The 19,391-nt window shown below is 50.6% G+C and overlaps 1 protein-coding gene across 1 annotated transcript in view; it reads left to right on the top strand.

The window, feature by feature from the left end:
- Window positions 1-18,367, top strand: part of Atp1a3 (ATPase Na+/K+ transporting subunit alpha 3) — a 29,329-nt gene extending 10,962 nt beyond the window's left edge. The window contains exons 9-23 of the mRNA XM_021219809.2: window positions 804-1,002; window positions 1,079-1,188; window positions 1,294-1,428; window positions 5,193-5,385; window positions 5,587-5,762; window positions 5,848-5,984; window positions 7,509-7,659; window positions 7,969-8,137; window positions 14,651-14,805; window positions 14,905-15,028; window positions 15,851-15,996; window positions 16,409-16,539; window positions 17,159-17,260; window positions 17,561-17,652; window positions 17,975-18,367. Of these exons, the coding sequence (XP_021075468.1) occupies window positions 804-1,002; window positions 1,079-1,188; window positions 1,294-1,428; window positions 5,193-5,385; window positions 5,587-5,762; window positions 5,848-5,984; window positions 7,509-7,659; window positions 7,969-8,137; window positions 14,651-14,805; window positions 14,905-15,028; window positions 15,851-15,996; window positions 16,409-16,539; window positions 17,159-17,260; window positions 17,561-17,652; window positions 17,975-18,003 (2,049 nt within the window). The 3' untranslated portion in view covers window positions 18,004-18,367. The remainder of the gene's footprint in view (window positions 1-803; window positions 1,003-1,078; window positions 1,189-1,293; window positions 1,429-5,192; window positions 5,386-5,586; window positions 5,763-5,847; window positions 5,985-7,508; window positions 7,660-7,968; window positions 8,138-14,650; window positions 14,806-14,904; window positions 15,029-15,850; window positions 15,997-16,408; window positions 16,540-17,158; window positions 17,261-17,560; window positions 17,653-17,974) is intronic.
- Window positions 18,368-19,391: the final 1,024 nt, after the last annotated feature.

The raw sequence follows: 19,391 nt of genomic DNA, 5'->3' as shown, positions 1-19,391 counted from the left end.
TCTCGAAAAACCAAAAAAAAAAAGAAAGAAAGAAAGAAAGAAAGAAAGAAAGAAAGAAAGAAAGAAAGAAAGAAAGAAAGAAAGAAATTTCTCTTTAGTGGGGCTATGTGGCGCACACTTTAACCCCAGCACTCGGGAGGCAGAGGCAGGCGGATCTCTGTGAGTTCGAGGCCACTCCACAGAGGTACAGTAGATACTGCTGGGTTTTCTTTTCTTTTTCTTTTTTATTTTATTTTATTTTATTTTAAGATTTATTCATTTATTATATATACGTACACTGTAGCTGTCTTCAGATACACCAGAAGAGGGCATCAGATCTCATAACAGATGGTTGTGAGCCACCNCGTGGTTGCTGGGATTTGAACTCAGGACCTCTGGAAGAGCAGTCCGTGCTCTTAACCGCTGAGCCATCTCTCCAGCCCTCTTTTCTTTTTAAAGACACTAATCTTGTTTTAACCACTTTATTTTCTTATGTTAATTGTTACTTATTTGGGGGCGGGGCTGGAGAGGTCTCAATCAGATCACCTAGAGCTGAAGTTACAGGCAGTCCTGAGCTGCCTGATGTGGTGTTGGGAATCAAACTTGGGTCCTCCGAAAGAACAGTAACCTCTGAGCCTCTGAGAACATTTTACTGTGTGTTTGGGGGTCGCATCTGAGTCTGCCTATTGTTCACTCCCTGCGGCCCCAACATTGCTATTAAACAGTCGTTCCACAGCTCTGGGTGCTTCCCGTGATTTGAGCTGAGGCCGGGCAGTTGAGCTGTGGGCATCTGTGTAGTTGCTCTGTCCTTTGCTGCCCTTCAGGTGTGTCTGACACTGACCGCCAAACGCATGGCTCGCAAGAACTGTCTGGTAAAGAACCTGGAGGCGGTGGAGACTCTGGGCTCCACATCCACCATCTGCTCGGACAAGACCGGCACCCTCACCCAGAACCGCATGACCGTTGCCCACATGTGGTTTGACAACCAGATCCACGAGGCGGACACCACAGAGGATCAGTCAGGTCTGTGGTGGCTCTGGGCGGGGACCGGGGCACCCCATCACAGCAGCCTCTTGGCCTCACACGTGACTCCTCACAGGGACCTCTTTTGACAAGAGCTCACACACCTGGGTGGCCCTGTCCCACATCGCCGGGCTCTGCAACCGGGCTGTCTTCAAGGGCGGGCAGGACAACATTCCTGTACTCAAGGTGGGTGTAGCCGCCCGCCCACCCCAACCCAGCATCCCACCTACTGCAACCTCACCCATCCTCAATCTACTGCTGACTGACTCGGCTCTCTCCTGCCTGCCACAGAGGGACGTGGCTGGGGATGCCTCTGAGTCTGCCCTGCTTAAGTGCATTGAGCTGTCCTCGGGTTCCGTAAAGCTGATGCGAGAACGGAACAAGAAAGTGGCTGAGATTCCATTCAACTCGACCAACAAATACCAGGTACGAGGGAACTCTGGCCCCCAGTGCTGTGTGAGTTCTCCTGGGACGATATAAAGAAATATCTATTTAGCTGGGCCGTGGTGACACATTTTAACTCCAGTACTTGGGAGACAAAAGCAGGCATATCTCTATGAGTCCGAGGCCACTCTACAGAGTAAGTTCTAGGACAGCCAGGGCTACACAGAGAACCCCTATCTCTAAAAAGAAAAAAATGATAATAGTAATAAAATATATCCATTTGAGCTGGATGTGTTAGTGCACATCTGTGAGCCCAGCACTTGGAAAGTAGAGGCAGGAGGATCAGAAGGTCATGGTTATCCTCAGCTACACAGTGAATTTGAGGCCAGCCTGGGCTACATTAGAGCCTGTCTTAAAACGGGGGACAAAGTCAGGCATGATGGTACGGGCTGTGATCCCAGCACCAAGGAGGAGGAGCTAAGTGCATCAGAGCTATCCCCAGGTACCCAGCAAGTTCCCAGCCTGGGCTATATGAGACCCTGTCTCAAAACAGGATACATACATACATACATACATACATACATACATACATACATATATACATACATACATAAATACCTATGCTGTCCAGACAGATAGGACACTAACAGACCAAAGAAATGATCCTGGTCCAGCTTGGCGAAAGAATGGGATGACTAGAGTTAATTATAGGAGCAGGGCTGGGAAGTTATTTACAGGATTGTGGAGTGACTCAAAGGCAGCTGCACCACCCAGAGTAGGTAGTGACTCATGAATGCTGAGTTACTGGAGTCCCAGCTCCCGGCCAGCTGTGGGGACAGGCAAGCGGGCAGGGGTAGGAGGCAGTGACTCTTCCCTTCCCACCCTTCCGTGAGGGGCCGTTAGCGACTGACCACCATTAGCACAGCCCTAGCCATCACTGTGCCATCCTGCATATTTCATGGGTAAAGGCTTTCTGGAGCTCTGTTCCATGATGGTGCCAGTCATGTCTGGAGGAAATAGTTACATTACCAGCAGCACTGGGTCAGTCAGCAGGGACCCTGCGGTATCTATAATTCCCGGATGTAGCCGCCTCTGTCCCACCACACCCTTACAGCTTTGGGGAAATACATTAATTTTTTATTAGTTAGTGCTTAAGCTCCCATCTGTAAGAATGAGGATGATGATAGCCAGAGTAGGGGAGGGGAATAGGAGAAGTTGAAATGGGAGCCACAGGAGCAAAGAGCACCCTACAGCAGAGGGTGGGTCCTGGCCACCATCTCAAGCATAAGGGTAGCATTTTTCACACAATTTCCAGATATGTTTTTGAGCCTTTTGGTCTTGTTTTGGGTACTGGAGTCCATGGGGTGGTGAGTTTAACAGTGAGACTCCTGCTTTCTGACACACTAGTCCTAGGAGGCAGACAATCAAAGGATAAAAGGAGCAGTCCTGCTGGGTATAAAGGGAAGAGGGCTCAGACAGTGGGCAGCACATGCAAAGGTCCTGCGGCAGGAGTCCAACCTGCCTGAACCAGGGGGTGAGGGAACCAGGGCAAGGCTCTGAGCGCTGTGGGGGAGACCCAGCTATGACTCCGAGGGGAGCAAGGACCATGACAGGAAACAGAGAAGGGCAGACGGGGCTTGATGCATATCCATTCAGTCAAACAGTTTTACGTGACTACAACTCACTGCGAGCGCCTTAGGCAACCACCTACATGGTCAGTTTTAGATACCTTAGCCTGCCTGCACACCCTGCTCCCAGCCCCATGCAAACACTAACCTACTTTCTGTCTCTGTGGATTCTCTTGTTCTGGACATTTCGTTTAAAAAAAAAAAAAAAAAAAAAGAATTGTGTAACATTTGGCCTTTTTTAAAATCGTTTTTTCCAGAATCTAACCACACGTCCACCAGAGCCTCATTCTCTTTGTAAAATGTTTATTACTGTGTGTATGTGATGGTGGGGGTTGTGTGTGGAGAAGGGGGGAGTTGGTTCTCTCCTACCCGTATGGAAGTTCCAGGGATTGAACTCGGGTCTTCAGGCTTACACAGCAAACACCCCTACTCACTGAGTCATCCCACCAGCTTCCTCCTGACTCCCCCCCCCCATCAAGACAGGATTTCTCTATGTAGCCCTGGCTGTCCTGGAACTTGCTATATAGACCAGGCCAGCCTTGAACTCACAGAGCTCCACCTGTGTCTGCCTCCTGAGCACGCGCCACCACACCTGGCCATTCCTTGTGACTTTTTTTTTGTTTTGTTTTGTTTTGTTTTTTGTTTTTCGGGACAGAGTTTCTCTGTATAGCGAACTCAGAAATCCGCCTGCCTCTGCCTCCCAAGTGCTGGGATTAAAGGCGTGCACCACTAACGCCCAGCCCTTGTGACTTTTTAATCTTTCTTCTTTTTTTTTTCTCTTTTGAGACAAGGTCTCACACTGTAACCTAGTCTGGCTTGGTGCTCCCTGTACAGCCCTGCCAAGACTCAGAGTCGCAGAGATTGTCTGCCTCAGCCTCACAGGCTCTGCAGTTGCAGATGTGAGCCTCCCTGCCCAGCTGCCGTGGGAGAAAAAAGGATACATCTTATTGGTCTGTTCACCTGTAGACGGATGGTTGGCAGACACCACCTTTTGGGAAACTGCTAAGCTCTTTATCAATGTGGCTGCAGTGTTTCTCACTGACTGACTTAGGGTCTCTTTTGTTAGTTTGTCTTTTTTTTTTTTTTCCCCAGAGCTGAGGATCAAACCCAGGGCCTTGTGCTTGCTAGGCAAGTGCTCTACCACTGAGCTAAATCCCCAACCCCGACTTAGGGTTTCTTTCTTTTTTCTTTTTTTCTTTTTTTCTTTTTTTTAAGATTTATTTATTATATGTAAGTACACTGTAGCCGTCTTCAGACACTCCAGAAGAGGGAGTCAGATCTTGTTACGGATGGTTGTGAGCCACCATGTGGTTGCTGGGATTTGAACTCCGGACCTTCGGAAGAACAGTCAGGTGCTCTTACCCACTGAGCCATCTCACCAGCCCGACTTAGGGTTTCTTTTAGGTGTTAATTTTCACTGGGACTAAGGATGGAAGCCAAGACCTTATATTAGCAAGTGTGTTGCCTCTGAACCACACCCCTACCTATTCTTAATGGAATCTAGACAGGCGCTCTACCTCTGAACCACGCCCCCAGACCCTCATTGGGGGATTCTAGGCAAGGGCTCTACCACTGAGCCACACCCCCAGCCCCTCACTGGGGGANTCTAGGCAGGGACTCTACCACTGAGCCACACCCCCAGCCCCTCACTGGGGAATTCTAGGCAGGGGCTCTACCCCTGAGCCACAACCCCAGCTCCTCACTGGGGGATTCTAGGCCATTGTTCTGTTGTTGAACATTGGCCCAGACTGGCTGATCTGCAGGAAGTAGATACAGAAATTTAAGTGAGGGTTGAAGATAGCTGGATTGGGGGCAAAGACAACAGAGGAGAGTGAGAAGAAGCCGGGTTCTAGGTACACTTCAGAGGCAAGCTAACTGCTAGATTCGGGTTTAGCTGAATATCGACTCCTGCCGAGACAGGGGGAAAGTATGTGATCCAAGGACAGCTGGAATCTCTGTGGGAGAGATGGACGGAGGTGGAAAGGTAGAAAAGGACTGAGCAGAGAGCTCTAGGAGACTTGAGAAACAGGAAGTGACCTGCAGAGATGCGGGCAGAGATACGGGCAGTGCTCTTAGCCGGCTGTCCTATCCTGGCACCAGGACGGTGCTCTCCCTAGCTAGGTGCAGGCAGCCTCCAGGTCCCTGCATGGCTTAAGCATGAACTCTGGTCTGTTACAGCTATCCATCCATGAGACTGAGGACCCCAATGACAACCGGTACCTGCTAGTGATGAAGGGCGCCCCCGAACGCATTCTGGACCGCTGTGCCACCATCCTCCTGCAGGGCAAGGAGCAGCCTCTGGATGAGGAGATGAAGGAGGCCTTCCAGAATGCCTACCTGGAGCTTGGTGGCCTGGGCGAGCGTGTGCTGGGTGTGTATTATGGGTGGGGCAGGAACAGGTTGAGCTCTAAGAGCCTGTTGGGGTCAGAATGCACCGTGAATGAATGAGTGCATGAATGAATGTGTGAATGAATGAATGAACAGACGAATGAGGTTGCTGAGAGCAATGGGATGCAGTCGTGGAGGTCCTGAGGCTGGCACCTTCATAGGCCCTTCTGTGTGCCATCGCCAGGTTTCTGCCATTACTACCTGCCCGAGGAACAGTTCCCCAAGGGCTTTGCCTTTGACTGTGATGACGTGAACTTCACCACAGACAACCTTTGCTTCGTGGGTCTCATGTCCATGATTGACCCTCCCCGGGCAGCCGTCCCTGATGCTGTGGGCAAGTGCCGCAGCGCAGGCATCAAGGTGGGTCCTGGGGCAGCCGGGTGGATGTGATGTCAGGAGGGTTATGCAGGAGCCCGGGGCCGTCCCTAAAACACGACGCTTGCAGGTGATCATGGTCACCGGCGATCACCCCATCACTGCCAAGGCCATTGCCAAGGGCGTGGGTATCATCTCTGAGGGTAACGAGACTGTCGAGGACATCGCCGCCCGGCTCAACATCCCCGTCAGCCAGGTCAACCCCAGGTGAGTGGCCACACCTCCTCCAGGTCCTGCAGGGCCATCAAGGTGGTCACCACATAGATTTTACTCCCCCAACTCCTCCTTCCTCTCTGGTTCCCTTCTGTCTGCTCAAGCCTTGAACCATTATTCTCCCAGAGTAAGGGTGACAGCCACGGGGGTTTGGAGAGGTTGATTTTCCCTCCTCGTCCCTTTCCAAGTCCCAGCTTCTTCCTCTTCAACAAGGAACTGGGTGACGTGATTCACCCGTTTAATCCCAACACTAGGAAGGCAGAGGTAGGCAGATCTCTTTGAGTTTGAGGCCAGCCTGGTCTACATAATGAGTTCTGGGCAAGCCACAGTGAGACAGTGAGACTCTTTCTTGATAAAACAAAGACAACACCAAATACACACACACACACACACACACACACTAAAACAAACAAACAAACAAACAAAACCATTCTACAAGGGTGAGGATGGAGTTCAGGGAAGGGGTGCGTGTGGAGAATGAACACACAAGGCCCTGGACTTCATCCTCAGTACCACCCCAAGCAACACAAATACAAAATAAAGTAAAACCAGGCATGGCGCTGCACACCTGTACCCCAACACTCAAAAGAGTAGACAGGAGGATCAATAATTTGAGAGCAGCCTGAGCTATACAGCAAGATCCCGTCTCCAAACACTAAGGACTAGGAACGTAGTTCAGAGATAGCACTTGTCTAGGATCCCCCAGTGAGGGGCTGGGGGCGTGGCTCAGTGGTAGAGCCCCTGCCTAGAATCCCCCAGTGAGGGGCTGGGGGCGTGGCTCAGTGGTAGAGCCCCTGCCTAGAATCCCCCAGTGAGGGGCTGGGGGCGTGGCTCAGTGGTAGAGCCCCTGCCTAGAATCCCCCAGTGAGGGGCTGGGGGCGTGGCTCAGTGGTAGAGCCCCTGCCTAGAATCCCCCAGTGAGAAGCTAGGAGTGTCATTCAGAAATGAATGCTTGCCTAATAATAAAAGGACCTGGGTTCCATCCCCAGCATCACCCAAAATGATGTTGGGGGGACCAGGTTACAAATAATTATATGTAAGTATTCCTTTTGAGACAAGGTCTTGCTGTGTAGACCAGGCTGGCTGGCTTAGAACCCGTTATGTAGACCAGACTGGCCTTGAACTCAAACCTCTGCTTGCCTCTACCTCCCAAGTGTTGGGATTAAAGGCATGCATCCCTCTGCTTAGTGCTCAGATTATAGATAATTATAAATATTTGCTCTCAGAAGATTAAAGGAAGCCCCATATTTCTTTGCTTTGCTCCCCTATGTGCCTGTATATCTATGTTTGGCTTTTTGGACTTCCAGATTTTCAGTCCTTATACCTGTCTCCGTCTCTCTTCCTGTTGCTCTACGCACCTGTTTCTGGTCCTTCAGGCTTGGCTCTTCTAACCTTATGCCCCTCCCTCTGATCTCCTCTGTCTCCCTTGCCCCTGGTCTGTCCTGCCTGTCTTTCTTTCTGCCTATCAAATGCCCCCGACTCCTCACTCTGGCCTTAGCTACTTTCTGCTCTTCTCAGGGATGCCAAAGCCTGTGTGATTCACGGCACCGACCTCAAGGACTTCACCTCTGAGCAGATTGACGAGATCCTACAGAACCACACCGAGATCGTCTTTGCCCGAACCTCCCCTCAGCAGAAGCTCATCATCGTGGAGGGCTGTCAGAGACAAGTAAGCTCCCACCTGCTGTAAGGGAGGCGAGGCCTGAACCCCTGGGTCTGGGGGAGGAGGGCTGGGTCTGGACTCCTGAGTCTGAGGGAGGAGAATTGGGGTCTGGATCCCTGGGACTGAGGGAGAAGGGGCTGAGCCTGGATCTGTGGTCTGAGGGAGGAGGTCTGAGCCTTAATCCTGAATCTGAGGGAAGAAGGCTGGGTCCGGATCCTAGGTCTGAGGGAGGAAGCTTGGGCCTGGATGGCTGGTCTGAGGGAGGAGGGCTGGGCCTGAAGAGTTGGTTCTCACCCTCACCCTTCCTCCTTCCAGGGAGCAATTGTGGCTGTGACTGGCGATGGTGTGAACGACTCCCCTGCTCTGAAGAAGGCTGACATCGGGGTGGCCATGGGCATTGCTGGCTCTGATGTCTCTAAGCAGGCTGCCGACATGATTCTGCTGGATGACAATTTTGCTTCCATTGTCACTGGTGTGGAGGAAGGTGAGTGGTCGTGGGGTGGAGGTGGGGTGTAGAGACTGAGTCACTGCCAGAAGCTTTAGGGAGGGAAGGGGAGCAGGCCCAGGCTGCATGGGGGTGGCGGGGCGGGATTGGCTTCAGTGTTCCTGCGCCACCATCCTGCGGTCTGCTGGATGAGGAGGATTGGGAGTGTAGTCACCGTGAAGCAAAGGATCCTGGGAGGTTTGGAAGGGCCCCTTTCCTGACATGGGCTGGGGTTCAGTCATCTTCCAGAGTAGACATTGAGACATTCACTCTGAAAGGATTGGGGGAAGGCCACAGGCAGATAAATGTCAGTTCCTGCGAGGTGAGGTATGGGAGCCCAGTGTGAGACTGGGATGGTGTGGCAGGGAAGTCCCACTGCAGAGCTGACTGACAACAGCCCCACCTCCTGGAGGGTCTAGAGTGGGCATGAAGGAGGCTGGTTCATGTTTTTATTTTATCTAATTATTGATAATTACATTGATAACTGCAGAAAATGTCTAAAAATGTTAGCGACACCATAATCTCAATGGAAGAGTAACTGTTTATGCTTGTATCATTCTTTTCTCCCTGAGTCTAGCCCCCATCTGAAATGTCACTCCTGGCTGGGAATGACATTTTCTGGGAGTGTGTAATGGCTCATAATCCCAGGGCTCAGGAGACTGAGGCAGGTGAATTGCTGTGAGTTCTAGGCCAGCCTAGGCTAGGCTATGAGTGAGACCCTGTTACACACACACACACACACACACACACACACACACTCGAGAAGGGAGAAGGGGGGTGGGGTGGGGGAGGGAGGAAGAGGTCAGTACCATAATGAACTGAAGCTATAATTCACAGGGGTCGCCTAGCATGTGCAGGATTTGAGTTTCATCCATAGCACCAAAAGAGAAAGTAAAATAAATCTCATGATAAGCGAGGCTATGATATCGCACGCCTTTAATCCCAGCACTAAAGAGGCAGAGGCAGGCGGATCTCTATGAGTTCAAGGCCAGCCTGGTCTACAGAGTGAGTTCCAGGACAGTCAGGGATACACAGTGAGTCTCTGGAGGCAGCGGAAGGATGATTTCTGTGAGTCTAAGGCCAGCCTAACCTATATACACAGTGAGTTCTGGATTAGCCAGGGCCATATGGTAAGACCCTGTCTCAACACAAACAAAATCCAGAGAATAATCGCTAAAGCTGAGCCCACTGTGACAGGCTAGATGCTGCTAATCCTCACCTCCAATATCCCAGAGAAAAGCACAGCGACCTCTCGTTCCCTGGCCATCTCTGCCTGGCAGGACAAGGCAGGCACCCCTAGGCAGCCCTGGCCATCTCTGCCTGGCAGGACAAGGCAGGCACCCCTAGGCAGCCTCTGCCCTCGGCATCATGCAGGTTGCTGGGTGCACTGATGGGCCCTTGCTCTCAAGGCTGGGAAATAAGTTATCTAAAACAATCAACAAACACATAGCAAATAACAAATTGGGGGAGGTGCTAGGAAACCCACAGAACCAGGTTTAGTAGCACAGGCCTGAAACCCAAGCTACTGTGGAGGCTAAGCAGGATTTACAACCCTGTGCAACTTACTGAAACTTACTATCTCCAAATAAGTTACAAAGAGAGCTGGGGGCGTGGCTCAGCAGCAGGAAGACACTGGGAGGGAGGAGTAGGGGGGGACAGAGGGGGAGAGGGGGAGAGAGAGGGAGAAACAAAGAAAGAGACAGGGAGGGAGAGAGGAAGGGAGGGAGGGAGAGTTAGAGAGACCAGCCACAAGGGCAAAATGCTAGGGGTGGTGTTTGTGGGGGGTTTAACTTCCCCAAGGGAAAATTCCAGATACTGAAAATACAGTGAATGGCGGCGTCTCCTGTCGTTGTTGTCCATCTCCACATGAGCCAGTTTGTTCTCCCCACACTACCACATGCTGGTGTATATGGAAGCATCCTTAATTCTTCTTTTTACTTAGGAACATATTAGAATGAGAAGCAAATAGCTACATGGGAGGAAATGGTTGTCTCATGAGGACATCATAAGGCCAGAGGTCTTTGGTACAGTGACCACTGTACCAAAACCTTTGTTTCGTTTTGTTTTGACCGGGTTTCCGTTTGTAGCCCAGGCTGGCCTGCAGTTCACTATGTAGCCCAGACTGGTCTTGAACTTACAGCAGCCCTCGTGCTTCAGCCTTCTGAGTGCTGGAAGTACCGGTGTGAGCCACAACAATGGGCTGGATTTGTTTTAACAGCTACATAAAAACATAAGTAGTGTACATATTAACCACATGCTGCTGTACACGGATAATCTCAGCATTTGGGAGGCTTAGACAAAAAAGACTTAGTTCCAGAGCAGCTGGTACTACTCAGCAAGAACCTTCCCCCCCAAAAAAAAGATGGGGGTCTCCACAGATGGCTCAGCAGTTAAGAGTGAACCATTAAGAGGGCCCAAGTTTGGTTCCTAGCATCCTAGACAGCTCACTAGTGTCTTTAACGCAAGCTCTAGGGCTTCACAGTGCCCTCTTCTGGCATCTACAGGCATTACACTCACTTGCAGAGCAACAGCTCCCATACAAATTCATATACACATAATTTTAAAAAGCAGCTAGCCGGGCTGCATAGTGACACACGCCTTTAATCCCAGCACTTGGAAGGCAGAGGCAGGCAGATTTCTGAGTTCAAGTCCAGCCTGGTCTACAGAATGAGTTCCAGGACAGCCAGGGCTACACAGAGAAACCCTGTCGCGAAAAAAAAAAAAAAAAAAAAAAGACCCTGTCTTCAAATAAACAAAGCAAATGGAACTCCAGCTGCTTGGTGGCATATGCCTGAAATCCTAGCACTTAGGAGATAAAGGTAGGGAGATCAGAAGTTCGAGTCCAATCTGGACTACATGAGACTACAAAAAGTTATAGCTCCTATTGGGTTTCCATGTGATATTTTGATATATGTGTGTGTTGGTTCCTGGTTAGATAGGCTTAAGCATACCTATCCACCCAGTTAGCATTTCTTATGGGAGAAAATATTCAGTGCCCTTTCTCCTAGCTTTTGAGACATTTGCTATGTGTACTCTTTGGTCAACCGGTTACATTGTAGCATACCAGAAGTTCCTACGTCTGTGGATTTTTTTTCTTTTTCTTTTATGGTGTTCGGGATACAGCACAAATTCTTGTGCTTCTGAAGCACATGCTATGCCTGAGCTACATCATAACCCCTTCCTCCACATCACACCTTAGAGACAGTTGTGAGCCATCATCTTACAAGGATGCTGGGAACAAAACTTAGGTCCTCAGTAAGAGCACTGTCTACTCTTAACCATGGAGACCGCTCTTGAGCACCCCCTTTTTAGGGGGTGGGGGATTGTTTTAGACATAAGCTCACTATGTAGTCCAGGTTGACTGTTGACCTTGAACTCATCATGGCAATCCCCCTGCCTCAGCCTCCTGAGTACTGGGATTACAGGTGCGTAACACTACACCTGAATAAGATGAACTCTTAGATTCCATATGTGAGAGAGGTCATGTGGTTCTTGGGCCCCTATGCCCGGCACAGAGACCTTCAATACCATCTATTTCATTCTTTAAATTCTTTTTTAAAAAGCTGGGTGTGGTGGCACACGCCTTTAATCCCAGCACTCGGGAGGCAGAGGCAGAGGCAGGGGGATTTCTGAGTTTGAGGCCAGCCTGGTCTACAAACTGAGTTCCAGGACATCCGGGGCTATACAGAGAAACCCTGTCTCCAAAAAAAAAAAAAAAAAAAAAAAAAAATCTTTAAAAAATAATTTATTTGGGCTGTGTGGGAGTTTTGCCTGCATTGCATGTTATATCTGTGCACCACATGCATGCAGTGCCCACGGAGGCCAGAAGGGGGCAGTAGATCCTCTGGAACAGGAGTTAAAGATAGTTGTGAGCCACCATATGAGTGCTGGGAGCAGAACCTGGGTCCTCTGGAAGAGCAGCCAGTGCTCTTAACCACTGAGCCATCTCTCCAGCCCCCGTTATTAATTAAAGAAAGAAAGAAAGAAAGAAAGAAAGAGAGAGAGAGAGAGAGAGAGAGAGAGAGAGAGAGAGAAAGAAAGAAAGAAAGAAAGAAAGAAAGAAAGAAAGAAAGAAAGAAAGAAATCTTGTATGCCATTTCCCATGATAGCTATACTAATTTACATTGTGAAAGGCAGCTATGCCACCAGTGTACCACCAATACCACACCTAATATGCATCCTCACCTACAGTGTACATGCTTCCCTGCCTCCCCTCCAGCACCTGCCTTTTGTCATTTTGACCTTAGCTATCCTCTCTGGGAGATGTAAGTCTCACTGCAGGTTTGTTTACTTTGTGTCCCCAGCAGCTAGCGAGTGGTACCACCCTGATATACTGAGTGCAGTGTATCTTTGTTTTTTGTTTGTTTGGGTTTGGTTTTTTGAGACAGAGTTTCTCTGTGTAGCCCTGGCTGTTCTGGGACTCACTCTGTAGACCTGGCTTGAGGCAACTCAGAGATCTACCTGCCTCTGCCTCCCAAGTGTTGGGATTGAAGATGTGTGCCACGGCCACCCTCACGGCCCCCCAGGCTTTTGTTTGTTTGTAATATTCTTTCTTCTGCCTTTTGAGACAGGTCTCACTCTGAATAGCCTGGGATTCCTGGAGATGCAGCTGCCTGTCTCCCCTGTGCCCTGATTAGTGATTTGAGGAGTGCACCACCATACCCAGCACTGATTTTTATTGTTGAAACAGGCTGCCTGTAGAGTCCTGGCTGGCCTGGAGCTTGCTATCTAGACCAGACTGGTCTCAGAGCTGCTCTGACCTTGCTGCCCATGCCTCCTGAGTGCTGCTAGAATCCCAGGCATGTGCCCTTGTGCCTGGCCTATTTGTGTATTCTCTTCTGAGAAATGCCTATTTTAGTCTATTGCCTTTTCTTTTTTTTTTTTTTTTTTTTTTGAGATGGTATTTCATGTAGCCCAGGCTGACTTCGACCTCACTATGTAGCTGAGAATGACCTTGAACTCCTAATCTCCTGTCTCACGTGCGGTACTGCACTTGACATTTTTTTAAAGTGGGTTATAAAAAAAATAAAAGTGGGTGATTTTATTTTTTAATGATTTCCCTACAGCTTGACATATAGGGAAGGACATTGGGCTGCCATGATAATTCTTTTTTTTTTTTTTTAAGATTTATCTATTTATTATATATAAGTACACTGTAGCTGTCTTCAGACACCCCAGAAGAGGGAGTCAGATCTTGTTAAGGATGGTTGTGAGCCACCATGTGGTTGCTGGGATTTGAACTCTGCACCTTTGGAAGAGCAGTTGGGTGCTCTTACCCACTGAGCCATCTCACCAGCCCCCATGATAATTCTTAGGTTTTGACCTGATGTGCAGCATATTGATTGCATGTTTGTGATCAATCATATGCATCACAACTTGAGAGATTTTTGCATCTAGGGACATCCATACCCTCTCCAGATTCTAATCAATAGAAATAACACTGATAGAGGGCTTTCCTGGCATATATAAGGTCCTGGGTTTGATTCACAACACTGTAGACAGACAGAGACAGACAGAGACAGACATCCAGCTCCATTGCAGTCCCTTCTGGCCTGACCACAGCACAGCAGGCTCACTGTCTCGCTAGTTGTCCTTTGTATAAGTGGGATAATTTTTTTCTTGACTTTTTTTTTTGTTTTAATATAAAATTGAGACAGGTCTTATTATGTAACCCTGGGATTAAAAGCCTGTGCCACCAGGTTCAGTACCCACACCTAGTTTGTTTTGTGGTACTAGGGAGTGGACCCAGGGTCTCATGCATGCTCGGCAAACACTCTACCAACTGAGCTACAGCCCCAACCCTGGGTCTGACCTTTATCACTCAATGTAATACCTCAGATTCTCCTGTGGGTTCATGGGTTCGTGCCTCTTCCCTTTTCCTTCCCATAATGCTGCACAGTTTAGCGTCTGCTCACCTGGCATGAACTTTCAGGTTGGCTCTGGTTTGAGGCTATTATGAATACTGCTATGGTAAACCTTTGTGAACTTGGCTTTGTGGACATAAGCCATCATTTCTCTTGGGTATAAACCTAGAAGTGGGGTAAAGGAGGTTTAACCTTGATAGAAGCTACCAGTCTCCCCAGGGGTGCTGCGGTGGTCACAGCTGTAGATGTAAATGTTTAGTGGGTAAGGGTGAATTAGATAGCATGCAAAGTCTGGATGTGGGTAGGGGTTCTCACTGATAGAGCCCTATTGTGAATGCCTCAGGGGGGCTGGGGGCGTGGCTCAGTGGTGGGGCACCTGCTTAGAATCCTCCAATAGAGGGCTGGGGGCGTGGCTTAGTGGTAGAGCCTTGTCTGGCATGCAGGAAGCCTAGGTTCAATCTCTAGTATCTATCTATCTATCTATCTATCTATCTATCTATCTATCTACCTACCTACCTACCTACCTACCTATCTAAAGCAAGTACTAGACAGGACTATCTATCTAAAGCAAATACTTAACAAAGAAAGGAGACAGGGCTCCATTAGACCCCAAGTTCTAAGCCTGATCCTCCTGCTCCTCCCGCTACAGGCCGCCTGATCTTTGATAACCTGAAGAAATCCATCGCCTACACTCTGACCAGCAACATCCCTGAGATCACACCCTTCCTGCTCTTCATCATGGCCAACATCCCACTGCCCCTTGGCACCATCACCATCCTCTGCATTGACCTGGGTACCGACATGGTGAGCCTGGCTGCCACTAAGGGCTAGAGAGGGCCACTCTCACATGCTTGCGCCCTCTCTCTCCTCTCCACTCACACAGCCTGCCTCTCTCCCATCCAGGTGCCTGCAATCTCCCTGGCCTACGAGGCTGCCGAGAGCGACATCATGAAGAGGCAGCCCAGGAACCCACGCACAGACAAACTGGTCAACGAAAGGCTCATCAGCATGGCCTACGGGCAGATTGGTGAGGACTATTGGGGCTCAGAACCAAGAGCCAGTCCAGCAGAGTGGACGTGTACCTGGTCCGAGGGCTTAAAGCACGGGACAAGAGACCCACGTCCCTTTCCTCTACTTTGGGGGTTGGGGGGACATAGGCAGAGCCATAGAGAGCATGTCTAAGAAAGCAAAGCCCACGAGGCCAAAGCAACCAGAGTCTAGACTCCTCCTGGGTGCCTCGTTGTTGTTAAGGGTCTCAAACAACCAATTCACTGGCTTCCAATTCACTATGTAGGCAGAATAGTCCTGAACTTCTGGTCCTCCTGCCTCCATTTCCCAAGTGGTGGGATTACAGGCATGTGCTACAATACTAAATTGATTACTAACTGTGGATTAATCCTGGGGTTTCATTCCATGCTAGGCAAGCCCTCTGCCATGGTACATCCCCAGATCTCTTACCTTTTGTTTTGAGATGAGGGGTCTCACTAAATTGTCCAGACTGGCCTTGAATTCATTATGTAACCCAGCCAGGCCCTGAGCTTTCCATCCTCATGTTCCAGTCTCCCCAATCACAGGCCTGGGGTATTAAGCCTGGCTCCTCCGGGATCTTTACAGGGTTTGGGAAGCCTGAGTCAGGTAGCAGTGGGCCTGAGGGTCATCCCTATGGAGAGCCCCCTCCCCAAGGGGACCAGCTGGCCATCTCAGGACCACCAGGGGCTGGAGATGACGTGGCTCAGGCGAGATAACGCAGCAGTCCTCAGGCTACTTTGACAGTCTCAGCTGGTGGTGGGGGAGCACGAAGCAAGCTGCCAGCTCCTGCCTCACCCTCCCCTCGGCTTCCTCCCCGCAGGGATGATCCAGGCCCTCGGAGGTTTCTTCTCCTACTTTGTCATCCTGGCAGAAAATGGCTTCTTGCCCGGTAACCTGGTGGGCATCCGGCTCAACTGGGATGATCGCACTGTCAATGACCTGGAAGACAGTTATGGGCAGCAGTGGGTGAGCAGGGGCTGGGCATTGAATCTCAGGAGCAGACCAACATCTACCCGCAGTCCCGTGCTAACCGCTCTGTCCCGAGGGCCATAGCCAACTGCTCTCCCTGAATAAGGGACCCCCAGAACTCCCCACAAAGTCTAGCTCAGGGCTTCTCTCATAAGCCTGTCCATCCCTTCAAAGCCGGGCTGCTGTCTATCCTTAGAGACCCCCGGGGCAATGATTAAGGCTAATTATTTGTTCTTCTTGAAACACCTGCCTCTTTCAGTGATCCCAAGAGGCCATGAATCCAAGAAAGAGGGCACATCTGAGGTCCTGGGAACCCAGCACAGGGGGTGTGGCAGAGAAGGAGCCTGGGGTGTGGTCACAGGATGCAACCCGCTCTCAGATGTGGGTTGTTTTTTTTTTTTCTCTGCAGACTTATGAGCAGAGGAAGGTGGTAGAGTTCACATGCCACACAGCCTTCTTTGTGAGCATCGTGGTGGTCCAGTGGGCTGACCTCATCATCTGCAAGACCAGGAGGAACTCTGTCTTCCAGCAGGGCATGAAGTGAGGGCCTGTGGCTGCACCCCTTCCTGGCTCTGGGGGTTGCCTGAACCTCTCCTCTCCCTCTAAACTGATTTCCTCTTGAGGGTCCCATGTTTTAGATTCTAAGCTTGTCTCTCCATGTGGGTAAACGTGGACACCCTGGGTCCCCAGATTTCCCTTTTTTTGCCATTGCTTCACACGAACCTGTCCCTGCTTCTCTTTCCTTCTCCCCTTCTCCCCCTCATTCCTCCTTCTCTTCCTTTTCTTCCTTCCTCCCCCTTTTATGTATTCTGCTTGAGACCGTCAGCCTCTTGGTATTTAGCCCAGGCTAACCTCAAACTCATGGCAATCTTCCTGCCTCAGTCTCCCCAGAACCCCTGTGCCTGGCTGTCTTGCTTAACCACCCATCCTTACCCCTCGTTCTCTATGCCTCTCAACTCTCCCCACCCCCATCTGCTTCTCCTGGATCCCACTGCCTCTGTTCCTTTCCCCTGTGTGTGCATCATCGGCTGGTGACTCAGTGTCTTGGTCCATCTGTGTCCATTCACGTCTGGGTGTCTATCTGCCTCTGTCTCTGTGGGTTGGGGGAACAAGGTGTGGGGGTGCTTCAGGTCTAGCCTTGCCTTGCCTCTGCCTCCAGGAATAAGATCTTGATCTTCGGCTTGTTTGAGGAGACGGCCCTCGCTGCCTTCCTGTCCTACTGCCCAGGCATGGATGTGGCCCTTCGCATGTACCCTCTCAAGTGAGTGCCCGGGCCACCCAGGAACTCCACACTCCCATACCCTCTACAGCCTCAGCCTCAGCCTTAAATCTTTAGCCCACTCACCCCGGTGTTTCTCTGGATGTCCTGTCCCCTGTGCCCTGTTGCCACCCCTGAACTGATGCCATCAAGTCTCCCAGTCATCCTTACAGAGGGACACTGCAGACCCCAGCCCTATTCGGGATCCAGGGCATCAAAGACCCTGAGAAACTGGCCATCTGGTGTACCCTCACACAGCCAATATTTGTCCTTCATGTCCCTTCTCCTCTTTCACCTCTTCAGGCCCAGCTGGTGGTTCTGTGCCTTCCCCTACAGTTTCCTCATCTTCGTCTATGATGAGATTCGCAAACTCATCCTGCGCAGGAACCCTGGGGGTGAGGGCCGCATGGCCAGGGGTGTAAAAGGCTGGGAGGGGAAGCAGAGGGCAAGCAGTTCCTTCTCCCTGTGTCCTCTCTCTTCCTCTTCCCTCTCTCCCCGCCTTGCCTTTCCCTCTCTTTCCAAATGCGACTGTGTATCTGAAAATAGGTTCTCCTTATGTAGCTCAGGCTGCCCTTGAGCTCATGTCCCCGAGTTTCTCAGTGCTGGGATGACAGGCCTGCCACCACACCTTGTGTTTCTTTCTGTGCCCCTGCCTCTTGCTCGTATGGCCCTCGGTGTCTGCCTTCCTCGCACTTTGACTCTCTTCTGTCATTCCAGGTTGGGTGGAGAAAGAGACCTACTATTGACCTCAGCCACCACCACGTCGACCATGTCTTCCCTGCCCCCAGCCCAGGACAGCCCTCTCCGGTCCCCCCATTTTGTACTCTGGGGGGAGGGGCCTTCTCTCCCCATGGCCCCCCTCTCTCCTTGTGGCCCTCGGTTACCTCCCACTCTCCCTCACTTCTTCCTCTGGCTGGCTTCTCTCCCCCCCACAGCCCCTGCCTCTCTTCTCCCTCCCTCTTCTGTGTCTCTCCCCCTCTCTCCCTTGCAACCCTGCCCCTCATTTCCTCCCTGGGCTCTTTTTTACTCCCCTGGGCCCCTTCTCCTGGCGTATGCCATCTCCGGTTCTAATTCTGAACAATTATCAAATATATCAGTGGGGAGAGAAAAGATGTGTGTGCGTTGTGCTTGCCAGCCAGAGCTGAAGGCGGATGGGGTGCCTCCCTGCCAGTGCCCGGTGATGGGTGACTCACATGAGCCCAGTTTAGCTAGTTGCGGTGCCACAAAAATCTTGGGAGGTACAGAGTCATGGGTTTGGGGTTCTGAGGAGTTAGACTTCTCAACCCTGTTAGATTATGGACAGGGAAAGAGGAGGCAGGGACTGGATGGTAGAACGCTCCTGTCTCATGGAATGGGCAGCCTGGTGGTAGTGTTGAGCATGGAAGTGCCCCTAAGCAGAGTCCTAACACTAATCAGTGTGAGGGGCAGGGAGGGAGGTAACTTACTTGTTGATGGCCAGAGCTACGGAGAAGGTGACAAATCTGGGCTCTGCACTGAGACCATGCCAGCTCTGAGTCACCAGGCTCATCTCTGTCACCGAGGTCAACCCTCATGCCTTCACACCATCAAGTGCACAAAAAACAACAAGAAACTTTGGGGACGGAGAAATGGCTCAGTGCTCTTGTCCAGGCCCCAGGTTCAATTCCCAGCACCCACGTGGTGGCTTACAACAATCTGCGACTCCAGTTCCAGGGGAGCTGATGCCCTTTTCTGGTTGCCGCAGGCAGCAGGCATGCAAGCAGGGCACAGAAATACATGCAAACAAAATACACATACACACGAAATATAATTAAGCCAGGTATGGTTAAAGGCCCATCCTTTAATTCTAGCAGATCGGTGAATCTATGAGTTTGCAGCCAGCCTGGTATTCATAATGGGTTTTAGGCCATCTATGAGACCTCATAGTGAGACCATGTCTCAAAACAAATTTTTTTTTAATTTAAAATCTAAAAGAAAAAAATGTAAAGTGTGTGTTCCAGTGTACATCTGTAATACCAAAACTGGAGAAGTGAAGCAAGTGACCACAGATACTCCGAACCACACCCCTACCACTGAGCCACGCCCCCAGGCCCTCACTGGGGGAGTCTAGGCAGGGGCTCTACCACTGAGCCACGCCCCCAGCCCCTCACTGGGG

This window comes from Mus pahari, chromosome 19, assembly GCF_900095145.1.
Source record: "Mus pahari chromosome 19, PAHARI_EIJ_v1.1, whole genome shotgun sequence".
In the NCBI taxonomy this organism is placed as follows: domain Eukaryota; kingdom Metazoa; phylum Chordata; class Mammalia; order Rodentia; family Muridae; genus Mus; species Mus pahari.
Note: the sequence above shows the minus strand (reverse complement) of the source record. Positions and strands in the feature narration are given on the sequence as shown.